The sequence below is a fragment of the Nomascus leucogenys genome, chromosome 8, assembly GCF_006542625.1.
Source record: "Nomascus leucogenys isolate Asia chromosome 8, Asia_NLE_v1, whole genome shotgun sequence".
Classification (NCBI taxonomy): Eukaryota; Metazoa; Chordata; class Mammalia; order Primates; family Hylobatidae; genus Nomascus; species Nomascus leucogenys.
In genome coordinates this window covers 9,520,484-9,547,080 of record NC_044388.1, presented here as the reverse complement: position 1 = coordinate 9,547,080, position 26,597 = coordinate 9,520,484, and the positions used below count along the sequence as shown (strand labels likewise).

The 26,597-nt window shown below is 45.1% G+C and overlaps 1 protein-coding gene and 1 pseudogene across 3 annotated transcripts in view; one reads left to right on the top strand and one right to left on the bottom strand.

Annotated features, from left to right (window-relative positions):
* PXYLP1 (2-phosphoxylose phosphatase 1) overlaps positions 1 to 8,342 on the top strand; it is a 62,912-nt gene extending 54,570 nt beyond the window's left edge. For 2 of the 3 annotated variants that reach the window (XM_003265319.3, XM_003265320.3), the window contains exons 4-5: positions 1,012 to 1,151; positions 5,964 to 8,339. In XM_003265319.3, the coding sequence (XP_003265367.1) occupies positions 1,012 to 1,151; positions 5,964 to 6,901 (1,078 nt within the window). In that variant the 3' untranslated portion in view covers positions 6,902 to 8,339. Of the gene's footprint in view, positions 1 to 1,011; positions 1,152 to 5,963 lie in introns of all 3 variants that reach the window. The other variant, XM_003265316.3, reaches the window with a different exon arrangement.
* A 13,012-nt stretch (positions 8,343 to 21,354) lies between these two features.
* Positions 21,355 to 24,483, bottom strand: LOC100598233 (annotated as a pseudogene).
* Positions 24,484 to 26,597: the final 2,114 nt, after the last annotated feature.

The following is a 26,597-nucleotide window of genomic DNA, read 5'->3' as shown; positions in this document are numbered from 1 at the left end:
CTCATATATAAACTTTTTTTGACATTTATTATTACCCTATATTAAATGAGAGGTTGTATGTCCAAAACGTGGAGTGGATTGTAAAGAGGTATAGAGATCCTGGTTATCTTATTCAGTTAACAATTTTCCTAAAGGGAGATTTTTCAGAGGTCAGAAAAACTAAGGATTATGGGTGACCTTGGTAAAGGATAGGGTAGATTTTCTAGGAGGAAGGGATAGCTTGGGGAAAGTAGGGGAAGTGTTGAAGAATGAGGTGCGTTGTGCTTTGGAGGAAAGAAGGCCTTTGGCTTGGTGTGGCCAGGGCACAGTTTTAGGGTAGAGAGTGCCAGTGAGTACCAGGGCGAGGCCAGAATAGAGTGACAGGCTGTGTGTGGCCCCTTCCAGAAGGTGGTGATAGGGAAGGGCAGTGACTGGTCAGAGTTACCTTTTAAATCAATCCTTCTGGCGGTGGAGAAGGCAAGATTATTAGAGGGGCATGCTTAATCAGCAAGAAGACCAATAAAGAGCCCATTGCCAGCCAGACAAAAGCTGCCTGAGGCCAGAATCTAGGTAGTAGCTGTGAGGATGAAGGAGAAGGGGATGGAGAAGCACCAGGAGAAAGAATCTGCAAGACATGGGGAGCAGACAGCACGTGCAGGGGCAGGGAATGGAGAGAGTGGGACGACGCCCAGCCTAGGCATGACTGCTGGGTGGGTGTTGGCGGTCTCCCGGAGAGCGAGCCTGGAAGGCGGTGCAGGTTGGGGAGCCGGAAGATAGACGGCGAAGCTGAATCCCACAGTACTGAGTTCCGCAGAGGTTAGGAACTCCGGCCGACCTCACAGAGGGGATTTCGTGTGTCAGTGTCAGTGGTCGAGAAATAATGAAATTGGAATTGAAAAGTGATTGAGCCGGTATCTGTTACTGTGGGTGCAAAAGGCTGCGACACACGTGGGATTTGGCTTGCTGAAGCTGGAAACTGTTTGGACTCTTCTGGAGCACTCGGACCTCTAACTCTCTCTATCATCTTTCTAGGAAACCATATCACCCAAAACTGGAAGCTTTCGTTAGTCACATGTCAAAAGGATCCGGAGCCTCTTTCGAAAGCCCCTTGAACTCCTTGCCTCTTTACCCAAATCACCCACTGTGTGAGATGGGAGAGCTCACACAGACAGGTATGTGTGACCCCCATGCGCTCAGGGGTTCCCCGACCCGCTCTTCTGCTTGCATACCTTCCAAGCAGTTCTCCTGGGCGGAGTGCTGTGCAGCTCAGAGGGGGTAAGCAAAGACTGGCTCTGCAAGGAGCTCGGTCACCAGGGCCTCTAAATAAACATCAGAGTTCTCAAAACCAAATAGAACCTTTCTCCTTCTTACAAAAACAATACGTGTTCATGAAGATAAATTAGGAAAGACAAGTAAAAAGGAGAAAAAGTTTAAGCAACCATAATTCCACCACAGAAATAGACCCTTAAGGGTAACTCTTCTTCCTGTGCTTATGCACACACACACATCTTACTAAACACACTATTTCATAACCCACTTTTCCACTCGACAACACATTTTGGTAATATTTCCCTATGAATAACTGTTTATCCACAACATCATTTGTGATGGCTCCATATTCTTTCACTCTGGATGGGCAGTTGATCATTTATTTAACTAATCTCATGTTCTCAGATATTTCTAACAAAACTTCTGATAGGTTTTCATGTACAAGATCTCAGGGAGGAAAATGCATGGCACATTTCTACTGCATGTGGAGTCTGGCTGAGCTGAATCCTCACAGAAGCACAGCTTTCCCTCCGCAGCCCTAGTCAGGCCATGTGCAGTCAGTTCACCGTCAGGGTAGGTTGGTGAGTTAACTGTGGAGTCACCTTTGCTGAGAATAGAGCAACAGGTGGTCCTTCAAGAGGTTTCAGTTTTCTGATTCTTCAGTCTGGAACCTCAGAGGACCTTTGCTTGGTCACCAGCCTTTATGGGTGAATTGGGAAGACTCATTGGCCATGTTCTGTTTTCATCTTGCATCAGCATCTTAGGACCTCAGCAGGGATGGAGGGAAGGTCTCTGTCCTATAGTTGGTCCTCTTAGGTTTTGCTATTATTACTGGGGGAATGATATTGGGTGACAGAGTGGAGCAAGCTGAAGCCTCTGGAGGACTAGCCATGTATAAGGAGTTGTGTCAAAAGCCTTTGGCAATTAGTTCCACATGCATTACTTTAGAACAAGGGTTTTCATCCTAGCAGATCCAACACCCCCTTTGATTACACAATTAACTATTTTGCAATCTCCCTCAACTATCACGAAGTGAAATTTAAATATAATATAACCAGCCAGGCATGGTGCCTCACGCCTGTAATCCCAGCACTTTGGGAGGCTGAGGCAGGATAATCGTTTGAGCCTGAGGGTTCAAGAGCAGTCTGAGCAACATAGTGGAACCCCATCCCCACAAACAATTTTTTAAAATTAGCCAAGTGTGGTGGCATGTGCCTGTAGTCCCAGCTACTCAGGTGGCTGAGGCGGGAGGACCACTTGAGCCCAGGAGGTCAAGGCTGCAGTGAACCATGATCATGCCACTGCACTCCAGCCTGAGTGACAGACTGAGGCCCTGTCTCAATGAATGAATGAATGAATGAATGAATGAATGTAATCTTTCTATGCAGTTAATTATTTAAAAGTTATACCAGGGTCCCCAGCTATAACAAAAAGAAACCAATTTATTACCTAATTATATGTGTCTCTGTATAAATGCTTAAGAATAGCTACACTAGAAAATAGAATGAAATCTTCAAATGCTTGTACCTAAATGTGACTCTGACAACTCACAAATGCAGATGATTGATGGATGCTGTATTGGTGACTCTAATACCACATGTCAGGACATGGTTTTTCTGGAATTCTGATTAAAACAAAGTATAGATGTTCCTTAGTTTATATTGTATTTCTGGAAAATTCAGTGAATATTAATATTATACAAAAATGGTTTTGTGTTCTAGACACAAAAAAACAGAATTAGATTCTACAGGCTAAAGTATTCAAATACGTTTTGCGCATGATGGAATGTCTCGTGCTGCATTCAAAAGTAGTGTGGGACAGAGACACGTGTCCCTTCTGGAGACTATCTAGCCCTCCAGCCCCTACCCACTAGGTGCCAGGAATGCCTTTCCCCATATTATTGTAATAACTCCACCCCCAAGCCCTCTCTGAAGGCAGTAGCACTCTTGCTGAGAACTGCTGGTTAGATTCTGTGGTTAAAAATAACAGAAAACACCTCAAGCGAAAAAGGGAAATTTATTATAAGGATTCAGGAATGACTCACAGACTCCGAGATCAAGAGTGTAACCAGGCCTCTAGAGACTGGAACCAGGAATAAAAAAGCTGTCTTGTCCCTGCCTCTCTCTGTAATCTTTTGCTGTGTCTATCAACAAAATTACAGTCCCAGCCACACACACAGATGAACTTGCAAATCCAAATTCTTGAGAGAGGGAGAATCCTTGAGGTCCTAGGGGTTAGCATCCATCAGCCCTGGCTAACAGGTCAGGGTGACTGTGCAGAGAACAGGAGGTGAGGGCACCAGTCTCTGGATCCAGGAGCTGCTACCTGAGAAGAGGCTGGGGGGTTGGCCCTCAGACACCTAATCATTCATTGAGATCTTTCTTCTCAACTCATCTATCATCGTCATCGTTTCTAAATTAGTGTTACTCTAGAAATCATTTTTGTAATACTATCTGCTCCTGTTTCCTCATTCTCTTTTAATGGTCACTTTTATTTCTATTTTAAATATCATGAAAAATGCATGGCTGTTAATAATCATCTTTTGTCCCTGGTGCACTTACGGCACCCTACAGTAACTATGTAAGGTAAGATTGCTCATGAGTGCCTACCCTGTTGAAGATACTTTGGCAGCTGCTGAGTGTGAGAGGGTAGCAGGGTGAATAGGACCCTCCTGCCTGTCCTAAAGAAGCCTCCAGCTGCAGCACACAATGCACGTGGAGACAACTGCCTGTAATGCCAGGTACTGCAGGGCCTTAGAGAGTAAACACAGGCCTTGGAGTCAGACAGAGCTGTAGCATGGGGAGGAGCCTGTCTTCCCGGTGGCTGGTGGTGAATTCGATGAGGTAGCATGTGCAGAGTGCCTAGTGCAGTGCTGGCATATGAGAGGCTGCCAATAAATGCAGCTGATGTTGTCATGGTCCAGCAGCATATGGGAAGAGAAAGGAATTATTAACTTGACTAGGAAGAAGAAGAAGGAAAGCACTACAAAGAAGATAGTGTTGGAGCCAGGCCCTGGGAGGATTTCTCTAGGGAGAGAAAGGGGAACGGTATGAACAAAGCCATGAAGATGCAGGCTATGTTTGGCAAGTATAAGAAGCCCTAAATAGCTAGAACTTAGCATTTTGGCATGAAAATGTCAGGGACTAAGAGCATAAAATTAGGACCAGATGGGGCCTTGGGTTTTAGCTCTGCCACTTTTTAACTGTGAATGGTTCAAGGCCTTCGTTTCTTCATCTATAAAATAAGGAAAATGGGGGTAATATAATAATATACCTTCTTCATTGGGTTTTTGTGAGGATTAAATGAGAAAGACCTGGCACACAGTAAGCACTCTAACTTTATGTGGCCTAACCAAATAAAATAGGCCCAGCAATGAACTAGGGCAAGACACAGAATCTAATGTTTGTCTCTCACGGTTTGCATGTTTTTTTGCAAAGCGTCTTGGAAATGCTAAAGTCTGTTCCAGCCTTTAGTTCCTGGGTTCCTGGGGGAGTTCTGTTCTCAGCACTCTTCATTCACAGTAGGACCCACACATCCTTTGTGGGTTTTGCTGAGCTGTTCCCTTTCCCAGGGGAACATATTTCCCTCTGTCTCACAATTTTCAGCTGAAGTTGTCTCATGTTTGCAGTGGGACTTTTCATACTGTTTGGACATCTGAATAAATAATGTCACTGGTCACAGGGCCTGTGTGTAGAACTCATCCCCATGACAGATTGTGTCCCGTTACCTCCTACTACAGGATAAGAGTGAGCTTGTTTTTGTCTTGGGTTGCCTTCTCCTGCTTAAAGATAAGGCTTTTTCCAATGTTAAAAGTTAATTTATTATCATACTGTGATAGTTCAAAACTAAAACAGTACTAGGAGGTAAACTTTAAATTCTTGCTTCTACCCATGTTCCATCCACCTCATTTTTGTACCTCCGTCACCCCCAGAGAACCATTGAGATTAGTTTCTTATACAACGTTCCAAAGTTTCTCTATGCAAAACTCAGGCTGCAAATACACATTCTTATTTTTCCCTCTTTTTCTTTTTAAAGGAGCATAATCAACATGCTGTTCTACACTTGGCTTTTTTCAAGTATTCTATCTGGGTATCGGGAGATTGTTCCATATCATACAGAGGATGCATGTGTGTTGATGAGTCTGTAAAGCCCCCAGGATCAGGCAGAACGTACCCAGCAGGTTATCAGAGAACATTCGGTTGGCAGGCTGGGGAGGATGGGGTCAAAGAGGGGACTCTCCAGCAGTGAGGAGACAACAACAAGCAGGGAATCTGCAGTCAGCCTTCGCCTGAGTGGTTTCACTGAGCACTTGCTGCACACCGAGGAATGCTGGACAGGAGGGAAAAACCTCTTCTTAGGCCCATGCAATTATAGATATCCCCTGGCTGGGTGACTTTGAACCCTGAGACCCACCAGTCACAACACTTTCCCCAGGGAAGAGGCCGGTCTGGAGGACAAGTGCAAGGCAGATGGTCCAAAGGCCGTGGTTCTCAAGGCCAGGGCCCCGCTCTGCTCATCCTTCATGGATACCCCCAAGAGGCTCTCTTCACAAGCTGTTGTGAACTCGAGCTTGTAACTTCCACACCATGGGGAAACAGGCTGGATGCCATTCTCTTGCCCTAAAACACTCCAGAGCCAGACACTGACTCCACCTCCCTTTGCTGTTTATTTTGCTCAGCTGGAAGTAAGGAAAGCTTTGTGTGCTTGTGTTTCAGGAGTCGTGCAGCATTTGCAGAATGGCCAGCTGCTGAGGGACATCTATCTAAAGAAACACAAACTACTGCCCAATGATTGGTCTGCAGACCAGATCTATCTAGAGACCACTGGGAAAAGCCGGACCCTACAAAGTGGGCTGGCCTTGCTTTATGGCTTTCTCCCAGATTTTGACTGGAAGAAGATTTATTTCAGGCACCAGCCAAGTGCGCTGTTTTGCTCTGGAAGCTGCTATTGCCCAGTAAGAAACCAGTATCTGGAAAAGGAGCAGCGTCGTCAGTACCTCCTACGTTTGAAAAACAGCCAGCTGGAGAAGACCTATGGGGAGATGGCCAAGATCGTGGACGTCCCCACCAAGCAGCTTCGAGCTGCCAACCCCATAGACTCCATGCTCTGCCACTTCTGCCACAATGTCAGCTTTCCCTGTACCAGAAATGGCTGTGTTGACATGGAACACTTCAAGGTAATTAAGACCCATCAGATCGAGGATGAAAGGGAAAGACGGGAGAAGAAATTGTACCTCGGGTATTCTCTCCTGGGTGCCCACCCCATCCTGAACCAAACCATCGGCCGGATGCAGCGTGCCACCGAGGGCAGGAAAGAAGAGCTCTTTGCCCTCTACTCTGCTCATGATGTCACTCTGTCACCAGTTCTCAGTGCCTTGGGCCTTTCAGAAGCCAGATTCCCAAGGTTTGCAGCCAGGTTGATCTTTGAGCTTTGGCAAGACAGAGAAAAGCCCAGTGAACATTCTGTCCGGATTCTTTACAATGGCGTCGATGTCACATTCCACACCTCTTTCTGCCAAGACCACCACAAGCATTCTCCCAAGCCCATGTGCCCACTTGAAAACTTGGTCCGCTTTGTCAAAAGGGACATGTTTGTAGCCCTGGGTGGCAGTAGTACAAATTATTATGATGCATGTCACAGGGAAGGATTCTAAAAAGTATGCAGTATAGCAGTGTAGAATCGATGCCAATACAGAGCACAGGGAAAGGTCCACTTCTAGTTTTGTTTGTTGCTAAGGGTAGAAGATAATTGCTTTTTAAAGGCTAAATATTGTTTGTGGGAACCACAGATGGTTGGGGTTGAACAGTAAGCACGTTGCTGTAATGTGGTACCTGAATTGCTTGGTACAAAATGGCCAGTTCACACAGGAATAGAAGGTACTTTATCATAGCCAGACTTCGCTTAGAATGCCAGAATAATATAGTTCAAGACCTGAAGTCTCCAATCCAAGTTTGCACTCTTCTGGCCTGCCCCATGGTACTATGTGATAGAACCAGCACACCTCAACCAAAATTTTTTTAATCTTAGATATTTTTACCTTGTCCTTGTTAAGAATTTCTTGAAGTGATTTATCTAAAATAAAAGTTGGCAAACTTTTTCTGTAAAGGGCCAGATTGTAAATATTTCAGACTGTGTGGACCAAAAGGCCACATACAGTCTCTGTCCTAACTACTCAACTCTATTTCTGAAGCAGGAAAGCAACCACAGACAGTACGTAAAGGAATATGTGTAGCTGGGTTCCCAGGCCGGACAAAACAGATGGTGGCCAGATTTGGCCCCTGGGCTGTAGTTTGCTGACCCCGATCTAAAAAATAGGCTGTACGACAATTGCACTTCCAGCACTTTGAGAACGAGTTGAATACCAAGAATTATTCAATAGTTCCTCCAGTAACTTCTGCTAGAAACACAGAATTTGGTCTGTATCTGACACTAGAACAAAACTTGAGGGTAAATAAACATTGAATTAGAATGAATCATAGAAAACTGATTAGAAGAATACTTGATGTTTATGATGATTGTGGTACAAGATAGTTTTAAGTATGTTCTAAATATTTGTCTGCTGTAGTCTATTTGCTGTATATGCTGAAATTTTTGTATGCCATTTAGTATTTTTATAGTTTAGGAAAATATTTTCTAAGACCAGTTTTAGATGACTCTTATTCCTGTAGTAATATTCAATTTACTGTACCTGCTTGGTGGTTAGAAGGAGGCTAGAAGATGAATTCAGGCACTTTCTTCCAATAAAACTAATTATGGCTCATTCCCTTTGACAAGCCGTAGAACTGGATTCATTTTTAAACCATTTTCATCAGTTTCAAATGGTAAATTCTGATTGATTTTTAAATGTGTTTTTGGAAGAACTTTGCTATTAGATAGTTTACAGATCTTTATAAGGTGTTTTATATATTAGAAACAATTATAATTACATCTGTGATTTCTGAACTAATGGTGCTAATTCAGAGAAATGGAAAGTGCAAGTGAGATTCTCTGTTGTCATCGGCATTCCAACTTTTTCTCTTTGTTTTTGTCCAGTGTTGTATTTGAATATGTCTGTTTCTATAAATAAATTTTTGAAGAATACCTATACTATACAACTAATGGTTTGTACCTATAAGTCACTAGAGTTATTTTCAAGTAAGAGCCAGTATTTTATTTTTGCCCCTTCATTCAAATGTCATGCAGAGAACCAGTATTTTAAAATTTTATTTTAACTGCTTTACTTATTGCTGAAAGTTGTGTTATCTCTCAAGTATTCAAAGACTAAATGTGTTTTCTTTCCTTCCCACTCACAATATATCTGAATTAGAACTGCTAAACACAGCTTGAAGATTTAAAAATAAAAGTGACTCGGAAGATTTTTTAAAAGATCAATTGATAGTATCTGTTGGTAAAAGTAAATATCGTGGCTAAGAGTCAACACCAAAAGTGTAGATAACAGTTTTGTCTTCTAAGACGCTGGTATGCACAGCATCAAAATATCTTCCTCACTATCAAGTTCCGAGACACTTCATTCCATAACAAACACTAAGCACGGAGGTAAGATCAGAGGACATAGTCATATCCTTGGTTTCTGGGCAGTGGTCTAATGACTTAACTCATGACAGGCCTGGGTGTATACATGCATAATTTAGCTTCCTTGTTTTTATGATTAATACATGCCCACTAGAAAATAACCAATACTGAAAAACAACTTCAGAAGTGATGTTCTCATCTCATCCCACCTCCAGAGGTAACGTTGTGAGCTGTCTGACAGATATTCTTCTGGAAAAGTTCCATGCAGATTCAGAAATATATGTAGTTTTTAATAGGAACTAGATCATTTTATATATATGTAAATATATATAATATATGTGTGTGTATGTATATATAGTTCTGTGACTGGCTTCCCTTAAAAATATTTTTCCTTTAAAAATATTTTTTAATAACTTGTATCTTTTAATAGTATGTCTTAGAAGTATTTCTCTTTTTTTTTAACAATGCAATTATTTATTTTTCTTTTTTATTATATTTTAAGTTCTAGGGTACATGTTCACAACGTGCAGGTTTGTTACATATGTATATATGTGCCATGTTGGTGTGCTGCACCCATTAACTTGTCATTTACATTAGGTATATCTCCTAATGCTATCCCTCCCCCTCCCCCCACCCCACAACAGGCCTCAGTGTCTGATGTTCCCCTTCCTGTGTCCAAGTGTTCTCATTGTTTAATTCCCACCTATGAGTGAGAACATGCGGTATTTGGTTTTTTGTCCTTGCAATAGTTTGCTGAGAATGATGGTTTCCAGCTTCATCCATGTCCCTACAAAGGACATGAACTCATCGTTTTTTATGGCTGCATAGTATTCCATGGTGTATATGTGCCACATTTTATTAATCCAGTCTATCATTGATGGACATTTGGGTTGGTTCCAAGTCTTTGCTATTGTGAATAGTTCCGCAATAAACATAGGTGTGCATGTGTCTTTATAGCAGCATGATTTATAATCTTTTGGGTATATACCCAGTAATGGGATGGCTGGGTCAAATGGTATTTCTAGTTCTAGATCCTTGAGGAATCGCCACAATGTCTTCCACAATAGTTGAACTAGTTTACAGTCCCACCAACTGTGTAAAAGTGTTCCTATTTCTCCACATCCTCTCCAGCACCTGTTTCCTGACTTTTTAATGATGGCCATTCTAACTGATGTAAGATGGTATCTCATTGTGGTTTTGATTTGCATTTCTCTGATGGCCAGTGATAATGAGCATTTTTTCATGTGTCTGTTGGCTGCATAAATGTCTTCTTTTGAGAAGTGTCTGTTCATATCCTTTGCCCACTTGTTGATGGGGTTGGTTGTTTCTTGTAAATTTGTTTGAGTTCTTTGTAGATTCTGGATATTAGCCCTTTGTGAGATGAATAGATTGCAAAAATTTTTTCCCATTCTGTAGGTTGCCTGTTCACTCTGATGGTAGTTTCTTTTGCTGTACAGAAGCTCTTTAGTTTAATTAGATCCCCTTTTTCAATTTTGGCTTTTGTTGCCATTGCTTTTGGTGTTTTAGAGATGAAGTCCTTGCCCATGCCTATGTCCTGAATGGTATTGCCTAGGTTTTTTTCTAGGTTTTTTATGGTTTTAGGTCTTACATTTAGGTCTTTAATCCATCTTGAATTAATTTTTGTATAAGGTGTAAGGAAGGGATCCAGTTTCAGCTTTCTACATATGGCTAGCCAGTTTTCCCAGCACCATTTATTAAATAGGGAATCCTTTCCCTAGTTCTTGTTTTTGTCAGGTTTGTCAAAGATCAGATGGTTGTAGATGTGTGGTATTATTTCTGAGGGCTCTGTTCTGTTCCATTGGTCTATATCTCTGTTTTGGTACCAGTACGGTGCTGTTTTGGTTACTGTAGCCTTGTAGTATAGTTTGAAGTGAGGTAGCGTGATGCCTCCAGCTTTGTTCTTTTGGCTTAGGATTGACTTGGCAATGCGGGCTCTTTTTTGGTTTCATATGAACTTTAAAGTAGTTTTTTTCCAATTCTGTGAAGAAAATCATTGGTAGCTTGATGGGGATGACATTGAATCTATAAATTACCTTGGGCAGTATGGCCATTTTCACGATATTGATTCTTCCTATCCATGAGCATGGAATGTTCTTCCATTTGTTTGTGTCCTCTTTTATTTCATTGAGCAGTGGTTTATAGTTCTCCTTGAAGAGGTCCTTCACATCCCTTGTAAGTTGGATTCCTAGGTATTTTATTCTCTTTGAAGCAATTGTGAATGGGAGTTCACTCATGATTTGGCTGTTTGTCTGTTATTGGTGTATAAGAATGCTTGTGATTTTTGCACATTGATTTTGTATCCTGAGACTTTGCTGAAGTTTTTTATCAGCTTAAAGGAGATAAGGGGGGTTTTTTAGATATACAATCATGTCATCTGCAAACAGGGACAATTTGACTTCCTCTTTTCCTAATTGAATACCCTTTGTTTCTTTCTCCTGCCTGATTGCCTTGGCCAGAACTTCCAACACTATGTTGAATAGGAGTGGTGAGAGGGCATCCCTGTCTTGTGCCAGTTTTCAAAGGGAATGCTTCCAGTTTTTGCCCATTCAGTATGATATTGGCTGTGGGTTTGTCATAAATAGCTCTTATTATTTTGAGATATGTCCCATCAATACCTAATTTATTGAGAGTTTTTAGCATGAAGGGCTGTTGAATTTTGTCAAAGGCCTTTTCTGCATCTATTGAGATAATCGTGTGGTTTTTGTCTTTGGTTCGGTTTATATGCTGGATTACGTTTATTGATTTGCGTATGTTGAACCAACCTTGCATCCCAGGGATGAAGTCCACTTGATCATAGTGGATAAGCTTTTTGATGTGCTGCTGGATTCGGTTTGCCAGTATTTTATTGAGGATTTTTGCATCAGTGTTCATCAGGGATATTGGTCTAAAATTCTCTTTTTTTGTTGTGTCTCTGCCAGGCTTTCGTATCAGGATGATGCTGGCCTCATAAAATGAGTTAGAGAGGATTCCCTCTTTTTCTTTTGATTGGAATAGTTTCAGAAGGAATTGTACCAGTTCCTCCTTGTACCTCTGGTAGAATTGAGCTGTGAATCCATCTGGTCCTGGACTCTTTTTGGTTGGTAGGCTCTTAATTATTGCCTCAATTTCAGAGCCTGTTATTGGTCTATTCAGAGATTCCGCTTTTTCCTGGTTTAGTCTTGGGAGGGTGTATGTGTCCAAGAATTTGTCCATTTCTTCTAGATTTTCTAGTTTATTTGCATAGAGGTGTTTATAGTATTCTCTGGTGGTAATTTGTATTTCTGTGGGATTGGTGGTGATATCCCCTTTATCATTTTTCATTGCATCTATTTGATTCTTCTCTCTTTTCTTATTAGTCTTGCTAGCGGTCTATCAATTTTGTTGATCTTTTCAAAAAAACCAGCTCCTGGATTCACTGATTTTTTGAAGGGTTTTTTGTGTGTCTATCTCCTTCAGTTCTGCTCTGATCTTAGTTATTTCTTGCCTTCTGCTAGCTTTTGAATGTGTTTGCTCCTGCTTCTCTAGTTCTTTTAATTGTGATGTTAGGGTATCAATTTTAGATCCCTCCTGCTTTCTCTTGTGGGCATTTAGTGCTATAAATTTGCCTCTACACACTGCTTTAAATGTGTCCCAGAGATTCTGGTATGTTATGTCTTTGTTCTCACTGGTTTCAAAGAACATCTTTATTTCTGCCTTCACTTTGTTAGTCAGTAGTCATTCAGGAGCAGGTTGTTCGGTTTCCATGTAGTTGAGCAGTTTTGAGTGAGTTTCTTAATCCTGAGTTCTAGTTTGATTGCACTGTGGTCTGAGAGGCAGTTTGTTATAATTTCTGTTGTTTTACATTTGCTGAGGAGTGCTTTACTTCCAACTATGTGGTCAATTTTGGAATAAGTGTGATGTGGTGCTGAGAAGAATGTATATTCTGTTGATTTGGGGTGGAGAGTTCTGTAGATGTCTATTAGGTCCGCTTGTCCAGAGCTGAGTTCAATTCCTGGATATCCTTGTTAACTTTCTGTCTCGTTGATCTGTCTAATGTTGACAGTGGGGTGTTAAAATCTCCCATTATTATTGTGTGGGAGACTAAGTCTCTTTGTAGGTCTCTAAGGACTTGCTTTATGAATCTGGGCGCTCCTGTATTGGGTGCGTATATATTTAGGATAGTTAGCTCTTGTTGAATTGATCCCTTTACCATTATGTAATAGCCTTCTTTGTCTCTTTTGATGTTTGTTAGTTTAAAGTCTGTTTTATCAGAGACTGGGATTGCAACTCCTGCCTTTTTTTGTTTTCCATTTACTTGGTAGATCTTCCTCCATCCCTTTATTTTGAGTCTATGTGTGTCTCTGCATGTGAGATGGGTTTCCTGAATACAGCACACTGATGGGTCTTGACTCTTTATCCAATTTGCCAGTCTGTGTCTTTTAATTGGAGCATTTAACCCATTTACATTTAAGGTTAATATTGTTATGTGTGAATCTGATCCTGTCATTATGATGTTAGCTGGTTATTTTGCTCATTAGTTGATGCAGTTTCTTCCTAGCATCGATGGTCTTTACAATTTGGCATGTTTTTGCAGTGGCTGGTACCAGTTGTTCCTTTCCATGTTTAGTGCTTCCTTCAGGAGCTCTTGTAGGGCAGGCCTGGTGGTGACACAATCTCTCAGCATTTGCCTGTCTGTAAAGGATTTTATTTCTTCTTCACTTATGAAGCTTAGTTTGGCTGGATATGAAATTCTGGGTTGAAAATTCTTTTCTTTAAGAATGTTGAATATTGGCCCCCACTCTCTTCTGGCTTGTAGAGTTTCTGCTGAGAGATCCGCTGTTAGTCTAATGGGCTTCCCTTTGTGGGTAACCCGACCTTTCTCTCTGGCTGCCCTTAACATTTTTTCCTTCATTTCAACTTTGGTCAATCTGACAATTATGTGTCTTGGAGTTGTTCTTCTCGAGGAGTATCTTTGTGGCATTCTCCATATTTCCTGAATTTGAATGTTGGCCTGCCTTGCTAGGTTGGGGAAGTTCTCCTGGATAATATCCTGCAGAGTGTTTTCCAACTTGGTTCCATTCTCCCCATCACTTTCAGGTACACCAATCAGACGTAGATTTGGTCTTTTCACATAGTCCCATATTTCTTGGAGGCTTTGTTCATTTCTTTTTGCTCTTTTTTCTCTAAACTTCCCTTCTCACTTCATTTCATTCATTTGATCTTCAATCACTGATACCCTTTCTTCCAGTTGATCGAATCGGCTACTGAAGCTTGTGCATTCGTCACGTAGTTCTCGTGCCATAGTTTTCAGCACCATCAGGTCATTTAAGGACTTCTCTACACTGGTTATTCTAGTTAGCCATTCGTCTAATCTTTTTTCAAGGTTTTTAGCTTCTTTGCAATGGGTTCGAACTTCCTCCTTTAGCTTGGAGAAGTTTGATCGTCTGAAGCCTTCTTCTCTGAACTCGTCAAAGTCATTTTCCATCCAGCTTTGTTCTGTTGCTGGCGAGGAGCTGCATTCCTTTGGAGGGGAAGAGGTGCTCTGATTTTTAGAATTTTCAGTTTTTCTGCTCTGCTTTTTCCCCATCTTTGTGGTTTTATCTACCTTTAATCTTTGATGATGGTGATGTACCGATGGGTTTTTGGTGTGGATGTCCTTTCTCTCTGTTAGTTTTCCTTCCAACAGTCGGGACCCTCAGCTGCAGGTCTGTTGGAGTTTGCTGGAGGTCCACTCCAGACTCTATTTGCCTGGGTATCAGCAGCGGAGGCTGCAGAACAGCGAATATTGCTGAACAGCAAATGTTGCTGCCTGATTGTTCCTTTGGAATTTTCGTCTCAGAGGGGTACCCAGCCGTGTGAAATGTCAGTCTGCCCCTACTGGGGGGTGCCTCCCAGTTAAGCTACTCAGGGGTCAGGGACCCGCTTGAGGAGGCAGTCTGTCCGTTCTCAGATCTCAAACTCCGTGCCGGGAGAACCACTACTCTCTTCAAAGCTGTCAGGCAGGGACATTTAAGTCTGCAGAGGTTTCTGCTGCCTTTTGTTCGGCTATGCCCTGCCCCTAGAGGTGGAGTCTACAGAGGCAAGCAGGCCTCCTTGAGCTGCGGTGGGCTCCACCCAGTTTAAGTTTCCAGCCACTTTGTTTACTTACTCAAGCCTCAGCAATGGCGGGCGCCCCACCCCCAGCCTTGCTGCTGCCTTGCAGTTTGATCTCAGACTGCTGTGCCAGCAATGAGTGAGGCTCTGTGGACATGGGACCCTCCGAGCCAGGTGCAGGATATAATCTCCTGGTGTGCCGTTTGCTAAGACCATTGGAAAAGTACAGTATTAGGGTGGGAGTGACCCAATTTTCCAGGTGCCATCTGTCAAAGCTTCGCTTGGCTAGGAAAGGGAATTCCCTGACCCCTTGCACTTCCCGAGTGAGGTGATGCCTCGCCCTGCTTCGGCTCACGCTCGGTGCGCTGCACCCACTCACTGTCCCGCACCCACTGTCCGACAAGCCCCAGTGAGCTGAACCCGGTACCTCAGTTGGAAATGCAGAAATCACCCGTCTTCTGCGTGCTCATGCTGGGAGCTATAGACTGGAGCTGTTGCTATTCGGCCATCTTGAGAAGTATTTCTCATTAACTTGCCTACCTTAACAGTATGTCGTAAAGATATTTCCACGTTAAGATGATAGGTGATTGATTGACTGATTGAGATGTGTATAAATGTAGATGGCTCTTTATAGCCATTGAGTAATATTTCATGGTATAGATTAGACATATTATTTAAATCTCATTAAAAATCCATGAAATGGAAACTTAAGCCAAGGTACTAAAACAGGACTACAAGGCTTTACAGAACAAAGCGGAGGCTTCTTCATTGTGGCTGCAGGTATTTATTGATGTGAGGTTTTTTTTTCTTTTTTGAGATGGAATTTCACTCTTGTTGCCGAGACTGGAGTACAATGGCACGATCTCAGCTCTCTGCAACCTCTGCCTCCCAGGTTCAAGTGATTCTCCTGCCTCAGCCTCCTGAGTAGCTGGGATTACAGGCATATGCCACCACCATGTCCGGCTAATTTTGTATTTTTAGTAGAGACAGGGTTTATCCATGTTGGTCAGCCTGGTCTCGAACTCCCAACCTCAGGTGATTCACCCGCCTTCAGCCTTCCATAGTGCTGGGATTACAGGCGTGAGCCACCATGCCCAGCCTGATGTGAGTATTCTTTCTCTAATTTCACTTTAAATGAAATTGAGGAACTTAATCTAATATTGCTGTTAAGCCTATTTGAGGGTTTTCATAGCCATAGCAGAATTAGACTTTCTGGAAGATTTAGGTGATTCCTTTTTGCAGAAGTCTTAAAGACTGACTAGAGAGAGGCAGAGATACATGCTTCTGTTTCTCTGAATCTCTGGGAAGCCTTCTAAACAGATTTAGCAGCCCAGACAAGGGTGGGTGTGCCCCCGTGTGTTTAAACACAGCCACAAGTAGCAGAAAATAGCTGGGGTTTATGTTGCAGTTGTGGCGTTACGAGCAGCCAGCACAGAGTTCTGGCCTAAACAGCAGTTAACTCCCATTGCCCAAGGCCACTGAACTGAATGTTTGGATTGTCCCCCTATATTTGTGCCTGCCCAGGAGCCAGCTCAGATGAGTAACAGCTTCTGCTAAGGAGGAAGCACTGAACACATCAGAGCGGCTGGGCAGGACTTCTTGAAGCCCGACTGCCAGCGGAGAGTGGCCTTGATGAGGAGAAGGCATCCCTGAGGGCCAGCTCAGCTCCTGAGAGCTACAGAGCCGCTCAGCAGAAGGATGGCCTGAGGCCTGCCTTCCAGACAAGTTTGTCAGCAGTAAATTTGGCCATGTAGTGCCAACTACATGGTTTCCACAAGTGTTTCTTCATGAATCTTCACAACATTCTGAGGAAAGTCCTAGTTCCCTAATGTGAACGAGGAAAACAGGCGGGGGGAGCCCAGCAGGGGTTGAAGTCACTTTTTCAAAGGAAGAGTCAGAGCTGAGTCAAACTCAAGTTCACATGATACCAGTGAACTGAAGAGCACTTACAGCCAGGCATGGTGGCTCATGCCTGTCATCCCAGCACATTGAGCCCAGGAATTTGAGATGAGCCTGGGCAACATAGGGAGACCCTATCTCTACAAAAAATTAAAAATAAAAAAATTAGCTGGGAGTGGTGGCGCATGCCTGTGGTCCCAGCTCCTTGGGAGCCTGAGGTGGGAGGATTGCTTAAGCCCACGGGGGTTGAGGCTGCATTGAGCCATGATTGTGCCACTGCACTCCACCTGGATGACAGAGTAAGACCCTGTCTCAAAAAAGAAAAAAAAAAAAAAAAAACCACTATATGAGATACCATGGGAAAATTTACACCATTTCATTAATCTTCACAATAGTCCTACCAGATAGTATATTTGCTGGCAAATATCTATTAATAATATAATGGGGTTAAAGCAGTTCTACATTTAAATCTAAACGGTTAGGGGAATATTCCAACTCTACCTCTAACCATCTGTGGCTTGCTATTCTTAAGAAAACTTAGAACGTAAAATGTATCTTTGCAGCAGTTACATCACATTCAACCACTAGAGGGCAGCATCAACACAATTTTTCCAGTCTTCCATCTGTAAAGGAAGCAGGGTAGTTTGAGGGTGTTTTAATAGGTTGAGCAGCTGTGCAGGTTTGCCTGGCACTGAGTAGTTTCCCAGGATGTGGGGCTTTCAGTGCTTAAAAAACAGGAAAGTCCCAGGCAAACTGGAACAAGTTGGTTACCCTGGTGTTATATGTTGAAATGGTAGTGAGAATACTACTGTCATTCCCACTTTTACAGAAAAGGGAACCACGAGGAGTAGTTCGTCTAAGGCTCCACATGGCTGCTAGTGTGCAACAGAGCTGGGATTCCCGCTGTGCCCATGTCACACGCAGGACCATGCTCTTAAGCAGGGTATGTGATAATGCCTCTTGAACCATTTAGGACTGCCTTTGGTTCCATGCTACCAAAACCTGATGACAGTGGCCTAAGCAATAAAGCCTTTCACTTTCACCAGTGGCGCCATTATGTCATCAGGAACCCAGACTCCTGTTCGCCTCTCACTGGCCAGAGTGGGGCCCCTTGGCTACCTCCGCTGTAAAGGAGTTGAGGGAAGTGAGGATCTTTATTGGGCACACTGCTGTCCCAAACAAGCTCAGCCTCCTTTTACTCGAGAAAAAAGGGAAAGTGGGTATTGGGTAGAGAACTAGCAGTGACTACCACACTCTCCAAAGCCACCATTACACTGAAGGTGTGGATACGGCGCCACCCAGATGCCCCACTTCAGGACTTCTTCCCCCAGTTGCTGGTGGTGCTTGGCTGTCAGTGCTTTTAGGGCACTGCTCTGGAGCAGGGAGCCATCTGCTGAAGGACATGCTCCTTGCCAGGGCAGCCACATCCAATGATTGGTCAGAATAGGGATTGGAAGGCCCAGGGACAACCCTGAGGGGCCGTCCCAGCTTCAGAGCTCCTTTGGGGTCAGCCAAGGCCTTGTGACTGCAACACAGCCCAACTTCTGCCTCATCCAGCATCCTTCACAGTGTTGAGGGCACTCCCCAGCAACCCCCTGCACACACGTCTGTCTCAGAATCTGCCTCCTGGGAACAGACCTGAATGGAAGGCAAGCAAATCCTAGAGGCTAAGGTCTCTGCTAGCATGGGCAGGAAAGCTGGACTCATTTCTAGAAAAGGGATAAGTATCTATTGATGACCAATAGATCTTCTATCACTGCCTTTGAGAGGCTTACCATTTTATTGCAGAAGCTAAGTATGCACATAGGAAGCAGTAGGAAAAATTTGATTTCAGACAACCCAAAGCTAATTACAGAGGGCTGTGACTTACCATTTGTTGAACAGATACCATGGGCTGGATACTAGGCTGAACATTCAACTAATGTAGTCTGTGTATCTCACAGTATGAGTGAGCACTTGAAGTAGGCATTTATTATCCCCATTTCACACGTAAGGAAAGGCTCTGAGCTCTGAGGCTCAGAGGTAGACATGTACATAAGATCACACAGTCAATATAAGTGGCCAACTCAGGACTGGAATGTGAATTATGATAGACTATAAAGCTCTTCCAGGTCCCTCTAGCTTGGCACCTCTCCCTGCACCCCCTACTCTGTTACGTCCACACAGGTGAATAAGTAAACTTGACACTTGGGCTACAGTCAAGAGTCTACTCTGCTCAAGGGGATGATCCCCTTCTTGCATCTCTGTTATGGATATTTATATTTCTAGCTCCTTTTGTTTCTTTTCCCATTTTTTCCTAATGTAGCTTTTCCAAGAAAATAGAATCTTCTTATAATAGATTGTCTTAGCCTGGTCTCCCTTGAAGCAGAGTCTGAGAAAAAAAAAAAAAAAAAAAGCTTAAATGTAGTAGTTTGTTAAGTTTGTTAGGGGATGTGGTACCAAAGGAGCAGGAGTGAAAGAGGGGACAGAAGGGGAAGGTGGGAAAGCTAGTGTAAGGATGCATGCGGCAACTGGGTGATCTATCCCACGGGACCTCCTAAGAAGGCTTGGGAAATACATCTCAGAACTGTTCACTTGTGAGAAACATTTATCCATTGGCTCCCATCCACAGCTGCCTTCCCTGCTCTGCTGACTTGCATGTGCATGACTGCCCAGCAGGAGGGTGCCCTGTACACCATGGCATCAGAGAAACACTAGGGCAGGAAGCAAGAGAATCAATCTCTCTCTCTCTTTCTCTCTCTCTCTCTCCCTCCCTCCCTCCCCACCCCCATGTGTGGACACAGTAAGAAGGTGGCTATCTGCAAGCCAGGAAGGGAGCCCTCACCAGCAATCAAAAGTGCTGTCTCCCTGACCTTGGGCTTCTCAGCCTCCCGACCTGTGAGAAATAAATGTCTGTTATTTAAGGCAAAAAAGAGAGAAATCAGTAACTGGAAAAAGACCAAGAGGGTTGGAAATGGAGCACAAGATGCGTTTTATGTGCAGGATGGGCCAGCGCTTGTTGAGCATTTCAACGCCCAAGACGTGCAGTGTGCTTTTTACGCAGAACCTTGTTTCATCTCACAGTAACCTGTGACTTAGAGATTATCATCCCCCCCTTTTTTTTTTTTTTGGAGACAAGCTCTCACCCTTGTCATCCAGGCAGGAGTACAGTGGCAGTAATAGCTCCCTGCAGCCTCAAGCTCCTGGGCTCAAGCAATCCTCCCACCTCAGCCTCCCGAGTAGCTGGGATTGCAGGCACGAGCCATCACACTCAGCTAATTTTCATATATTTTTTTTTTGGAGATGGGGTCTTGCTGTGTTGCTCAGGCTGGTCTCAAACTCCTGGGCTCAAGCAATCTGCCTACCTCGGCCTCCCATAGTGCTGGAATTATAGACATGAGCCACCCCGCCCAGCCTATCATCCCCATTTTTAAGACAGGGAAAGAAACTGAGAGGAGAGGTCACTTGCCAAGGTCTCTCAGCCAGGAAGTGGCAGAACTGGGAGGCAAACCAGTCTGACTCAAGCCCTTACTCATAGTCATTATATCATTATATTAAACATTCCTCACAGGGGTCTACAGAAAGCATGTGTGATGGCTTACCAATACATACTAAATATTTCTCTCTGGCATGTATAGATTGTACATTTATGACAGTGTAAATCAATTAAAAACCCTTCCTTGGCCCTCCACAGCCTTCCAGATAAAATTCAGACTCCCTAAGGGCCTCCCTGAGTACATGGACTGCAGTTGTTGATGGGTTTTCTGCATGTCTGGAAGACCGAAAAAGAGTCTTGGCATCATGGTGTGGGGTGTGAGATTGACAGGATCTCCGAGAGGACTGTCGCTTCCAGAGCACTTCAGAAGCCAGTGCTTTCTCAGTCCTCTGCTCTCCTCCCCTTCCCTATCTGGTCTCGAGTGTGATCACCTAGAAAAAGAGCTTTGGAACCATATAGACCGAGCTCAAATCAGTTCTCTACCACTTCGCAGGTGTGGAGCCTCAGGCGCGGTACCTAGGCTCCTACAATCCCTAAACCAGGGATGATGACTCCCGCGGAGTGTATGTGAAGCTCCAGACACATGGACCATCTCCACCTGGCAGGAGTCATTATTTCTCACAAATGACTCTCTCCATTGCTGTGAGACACCAAAACCAGTTGAAACCAGAATGACAGCCCTGCCCACATTTTTTTTTAATGTGAAAGATGAAAGGCCCTCATTTCTTGTTCTGATAGCTTCCTGCCACACACCGAAGTCTCCTCAAGGACACGTCTTTCACTGCGTGCAGCTTCACAGTCAGCTCCTCAAGCAGAAGACTGAACCATGACTCCTTTTTAGAAGCTCTCCGGGTAGGGAGGACATACCCATATGCAGACAGAACCTTGCTTTTCAAATTCAAGAAAAAACAGTAACCAATCTATCAATTCTTCTGTGATTCAGTCTGACAGGGTGTTCTGTAAAGAATCCTTTTCCATTCCTATCACACGTTTGTACGAAAGGGGAGGGAGAGGTGGCAGGGTGCCAGTACACCAGCAGGCACTTCCGGCGATGCCCGGGGCTCCACTCCCTTTCTGTTGATAGTAGTAGGCATCATTTCTGGCAGCTGCTGCAGCTTGATGCAGGGAAGGAAGGGGCCACCCACCAATCACCTCTTCCTGATGCCATATTTTTGACGTTCATGGAAGAGGCCTGTCTCAGAGCTCCCTAAGCTGACAATCTGTGGGCAGCCATCTCTATTCTTCTCCTGGCTGGTGCACTCCTTACAATAATAGGCATCAGAGACTCCCACGGCCTCCATAGATCTCACAGTGCCCCCGGTAAAAGCCACAGTTACACTCATCATATAAGCATACCAGGGTGAAGGGACAGACACAGCGGTCACAAATTACGCACTTGCTGTCAGTTTTCACACAATCTTCCAATGGCAACACCAGCCTGCTTGCAGCAAAAGATCAAATCCAGATAACGTTCAGCCGTAGCTCCCGCCCACGCTGCACTGCCCTCTTTTTAAAGCCAAGAAGCCCGCCTGGAGGCATCAAATCATGCTTTATGCATAAGTAGGAGCTACAACGCCTTGGCCACATGCACCTCCCTTAGGGGGACTCAAATTTACTGAATCCTGCCTTTGTGCCCGACACTGTATTTGGAACCTTATATAAACATCTCCACTATTCCCCAAGAGGGTTCATCCTTTCCCCTTGTTTCTTCATTACCTATGTCTAACTTCCATCCTTCCTGCTTTAGTTGGACTTACTGTTCGAGAGGAGGCTGCTGACCACAGTTCAGCAAAAGAATGGGAGTGTGGAGGCTCAAAATGTGGCCCCTGGAGAAGCTGAATGAGAAGTAGCCCTGGATATGGTGTAGACTCCCACAAACCAGAGATCCTGCCCTCAGTGCCTCAGCTTTAGGAAGCTGCCTTGCTCCTGGGCAGACAGATATGGTATTGATTTCCCCATACCCCAGCATCCCCACCCCAGTTTCCCTCTCTTCCCCCATTGCCCGGTGCTTTGGCTGGCATGCCCCTGACAACCAGGGAGGGCAAGTCCTTCTCCTAGTGGGTAGCCGGCTGGCTTCCTCCCAGCTCAGAGCCAAGCATGCCTCAGTTAAGTACTCCCTAAGATGGGAAGTCCTTCCAGGGGCCTTTCCTCAAAAGCCAGCCAGAAACGGGCTCCTTCATGCCTAAAGCTGAGCTGATGGAGTGTGCAGGGTGGAGACGTGAAGGAATGCCACACCACCTTCTGGTGGCAACTCCGCCTGGCCCATGTTTTGCCGCTTTTCCTCTATCCCTGTCAACCACACCAGGTGAGGCCTCTTTCCCAGCAAACCAAAGCTCCCTCTGGCGGCCCAGGAGGAGTCAAATCTTCTCCCCACCTGTGTACATTATTTTCCAGCTGTAGCAAGTAGAGACACGCTCTGTGTCCAGATGGCCTCACCCTTTTGTTCCACTGATGAGCCAGGTGTTTAGCATTTTAAACAACTAGCACCCTGATTGACAGACTGACCATTAAATTGACTTTCTGACTGATGGATCCTGATGGGCCACTGTCTATCTGAAAAGTTAATCCTGAGTAATTGACTGGCTGGTTGGCTGATTAAATATCTAAACATACACATCACTTGATTGACCTAATGGATTTTTTTTGTTTTTTGTTTTTTTGTTTGTTTTTGAGGCAGAGTCTCGCACTGTCGCCCAGGCTGGAGTGCAGTGGCGGGATCTCCGCTCACTGCAAGCTCTGCCTCCCGGGTTCACGCCATTCTTCTGCCTCAGCCTCCCAAGTAGCTGGGACCACAGGCGCCTGCCACCATGCCCGGCCAATTTTTTTTTTTTTTTTATTTTTAGTAGAGACAGGGTTTCACCATGCTAGCCAGGATGGTCTCGATCTCCTGACCTCGTGATCCACCCACCTTAGCCTCCCAAAGTGCTGGGATTACAGGCTTGAGCCACCGCGCCCGGCCCCAAGGCACCATCTTTGAAGCAGAGAGTAAGCCTTCACCAGTCCAGTCCTCGATCTTGGACTTCCTAGCCTCCAAAACGATAAACAATATATTTCTGTTACTTATAAATTACCTAGTCTAAGGTATTTTGTTAGAGCAGCCTGAATGAGCTAAGACAGAGGGCAATCAGGAAACTGATGTTCTGATCTCCTTCTGGTGAGGTTCTTAACCAGGGCTCCACATATGGTTTCAATTTTGCTTTCAAAACAGCATGGATGTAAAGATGTGTGTTTATCCAGGAAGAGGGTTCACAACTTTCATTGGATTCTCAACAGAATTCAGCACACACGAAATATTAATATGTTCAGAGCTACTGCTCTGGGAATAAGATCCTCAGCAAACACATTTCAGATAAGCAAAGCCCTTGTCTGAATTCAAGCCCGTTTCTATCTCCCTCTCATCAAGCCAGAGTGGCAGAAGATGACTAGGAAGAATCAGAGGGCCTTAGAGGAGGTGGATGTAGCTGAGAGAAAGGATAAAGGCTGAGCTGTTTGAAGTTTCCAGAGAGGACTGAGGAAGTCAACCTGGGTCCTTCTTGTGTGGAGGTCACACTTGGCCCAAGATAGCAGAGGCCGTTTAAGTTGAGATGGATACATTTACCCTTTGTTTGATGCCAGGAGTATGTGATCATGAATTGTTACGTGGCTGTGTGTACTACATACCGGTGTGTTCACAAGGTAGGTGTAACTGAGCTGTGTGCGTAAGTGAACGAGTGGCCTTTGGGTTTAGTGTGAGCATCTGAATGGTTTGGTGAATGGATGTGCACGTGCATCCTTAACCAGTTACCCTTCAAGCCTCTCATAAAGTTAAGACAGGTTACGGAAAAGAATTCCACTAGGTGAGAGTATCTGCAGACAGGCCTACAGCCCACACCAGAAAACTGGGAATCCTCAATTCGCCCCGCTCCTTGATCCCTCATCATCCACTGAATCCATGCTGCCACTCCCACCATCAGCCCCCGTCACCTCTCCCTGGGCCACTGCTCAGCCTTCAGTGGCCTCCCCCAAAACCCTTCTGAATGAACTGCAGCAACAGTGACTATGGTAAAATGCTTTTGGGTCACAGCGCGTCGCCCCTGACGCGGACCAACGGCTTTACATTGTCGGAGGATACTGCCCATCTCCTCAGTCTGATTCGAGGGCTCTTTCAAGGTCGACTCTGGGGTAGTGAGGTCCCCGGCTTTGGGCGCGTCTCCCTTCAGTCGGCTTGTATCCCACACCCCTTCCCCCTTGGATGCCTCGTTCTCTGGGGCCCTTTGGCGCTGCCCCTGCGTCCCCATCACGGAAACTACCACCTGCTACCTAACTGCCAGACGCAAAAGTGCCCGAGCCTGTCTGTCACGTTCCACCCCATAAACCTTCCCCACCCGACCAGAAGCCATGGAGGCCACAGGTCGAAGCAGGACCACGTAAGGGCGCGCACGCCTCTTTCCCACGCCGCAGAGCCATAGAACCCGCAAAAGGAAAACGGAAAGGCAGTGCGCCGGGAGAACAGGTAGGGACTACGACTCCCAAAAGCCTCTTGACAAGGACTACATTTCCCAGAAAGCTCCGCGCGGGTTCCCACCCCGGAACTGCCTCTGCTTTCGAAAGCGGAAGGCGGGCCAACCGGGCAGGACACAGTGTTTCTGAAGGGATAGACCGGTGGGCGGTTTCGCCGGGCGTCTACCTCCAGGGGTCGTTCGTGAGCCAGAGAAACCCGGACTTAGGAAGGGAGGGGCCTGGCCACAGCCCTTCCGCTGTTGGCTGTGGATTGCCCTGGTTCCCAGCGCATTCTCTGTCGTGAGCCGAGCAAGGAAGGTCAGACAGAACCTGGTCCACCACGTTTGTGTCTTTCCGCAAGGTCAGACTTTTACTGATGCTATTCCAGTCATAAAAGCCAGGAGCTACATGGAGTTCCCAAGGAGGCAATTCCCCTAACACTACCCGCCTACTCGGTAGTCAGAGCCATAGGCACACAGGCTTCAGCCACTACACAAGTCAGTATTGCAAAGCATACAAAACAGTATACTTAGTCAACATGTTAAATGTTGTAGATTAAATATTCCACATCAAGCAGGGTAACATTTAACATCAAGAGCAAAGGAGATAGATAGGAAAAGGGGTTAACAAACTAGTCCCAGGAAAGACAAGGTGTCCTGGCCTCAGTGTCTTGCAAGGAAGAGTCTTTGATGTGGGCAAAGCCTTAGGCAGCAGATGCCGGGTGTTTATCATGGGCGACAGCAAGATAGGGTCTGTTAAGACGGCCATTTAGAGCTAGAGAAGTCCTGCTCTTTTTATGGCCACGGGGGTCTTCTGGTGACGACTGATAGTGAAAGAGTGTGCCTGTTTATGCCCGTATTTGGTTGGGTACACTCTTTTTTGGTTAGGCGAACATCGGGACTCTGTGGGCATGATGCCTTTTGAAACGTAAAGTGGAGTCTTTTGCTAAAATGGAGTTACTTATGTCAAGGGTGTTCTATACTCTCCCTCTGCCTGCTCTGGCTTTGCCTTTGGCTAGTACTTGCTCTCTGCCCACCTCTTGGTGGCTCTGGGGGTAGAGGCTGGTGGCTAGATGGTCTGTCCCTCGCCCTTATCTCCAATCCTGCATTGCTTATCTGCCACTTGGAGGCAGTGACCATCTTGACTCTAAGAGCCAAACCCACAGAGCCCCACATGTGAGTTCCACAGCTCTTCTTCTAGCTGTGGCTGTCGGAGGAGGGGCTACAGGCGGTGGAGACAGGTGTGGACAGTAGCTGGGGGGTGGCGGGGAGATCTGTGGCTCCTGATCTGCCACCTCTGTTCTCAAGAAGATAATTTTCCTGTGGCCTGGGCTCATCCAGCTTATATTCTCAAATGCCTGAGTTCTGTTGGTGGCTGGCCTTCTTCCTCACTTCCTCCACTCCCAGCCTCATCCCTCAGACCCCAGCAATGGGCCCCATGGCATATTTTCACCTTTCTCCTTTAGAGCCACTTAGAGGACCTGTCGAGAAATGGGTGTAACTGGATGGGCTAAAACAAGGATGAGGCAGAAGCAACTTTCCGTAAGACATGCCCACCAGTGTGCCATGTCAGTTTACCATAACCATGGCAACACCCAGGAGTTCCCGCCTCTTTCCATGGCAATGACCCAATGACCCAGAAGTTACTCCCCTTTTCCTAGAAAATTCTGCATAAACCAACCCTTAATCTGCATGCAATTAAAAATAGGTATAAATATGACCATAGAACTGCCCTGAGCAGTTACTCTCTGCCTATGGGTTAGTCCTGCTCTGCAGGATCAGTCATGGAGCTGTAACACTGCCACTTCAATCAAGCTGTTTTCGGCTACCGTGCCACCAGCTAGCCCGTGAATTCTTTCCTGGGCAAAGCCAAGGAAAAAGCCACATTTTGTGGCTCTCCTGTCCTGCATCAC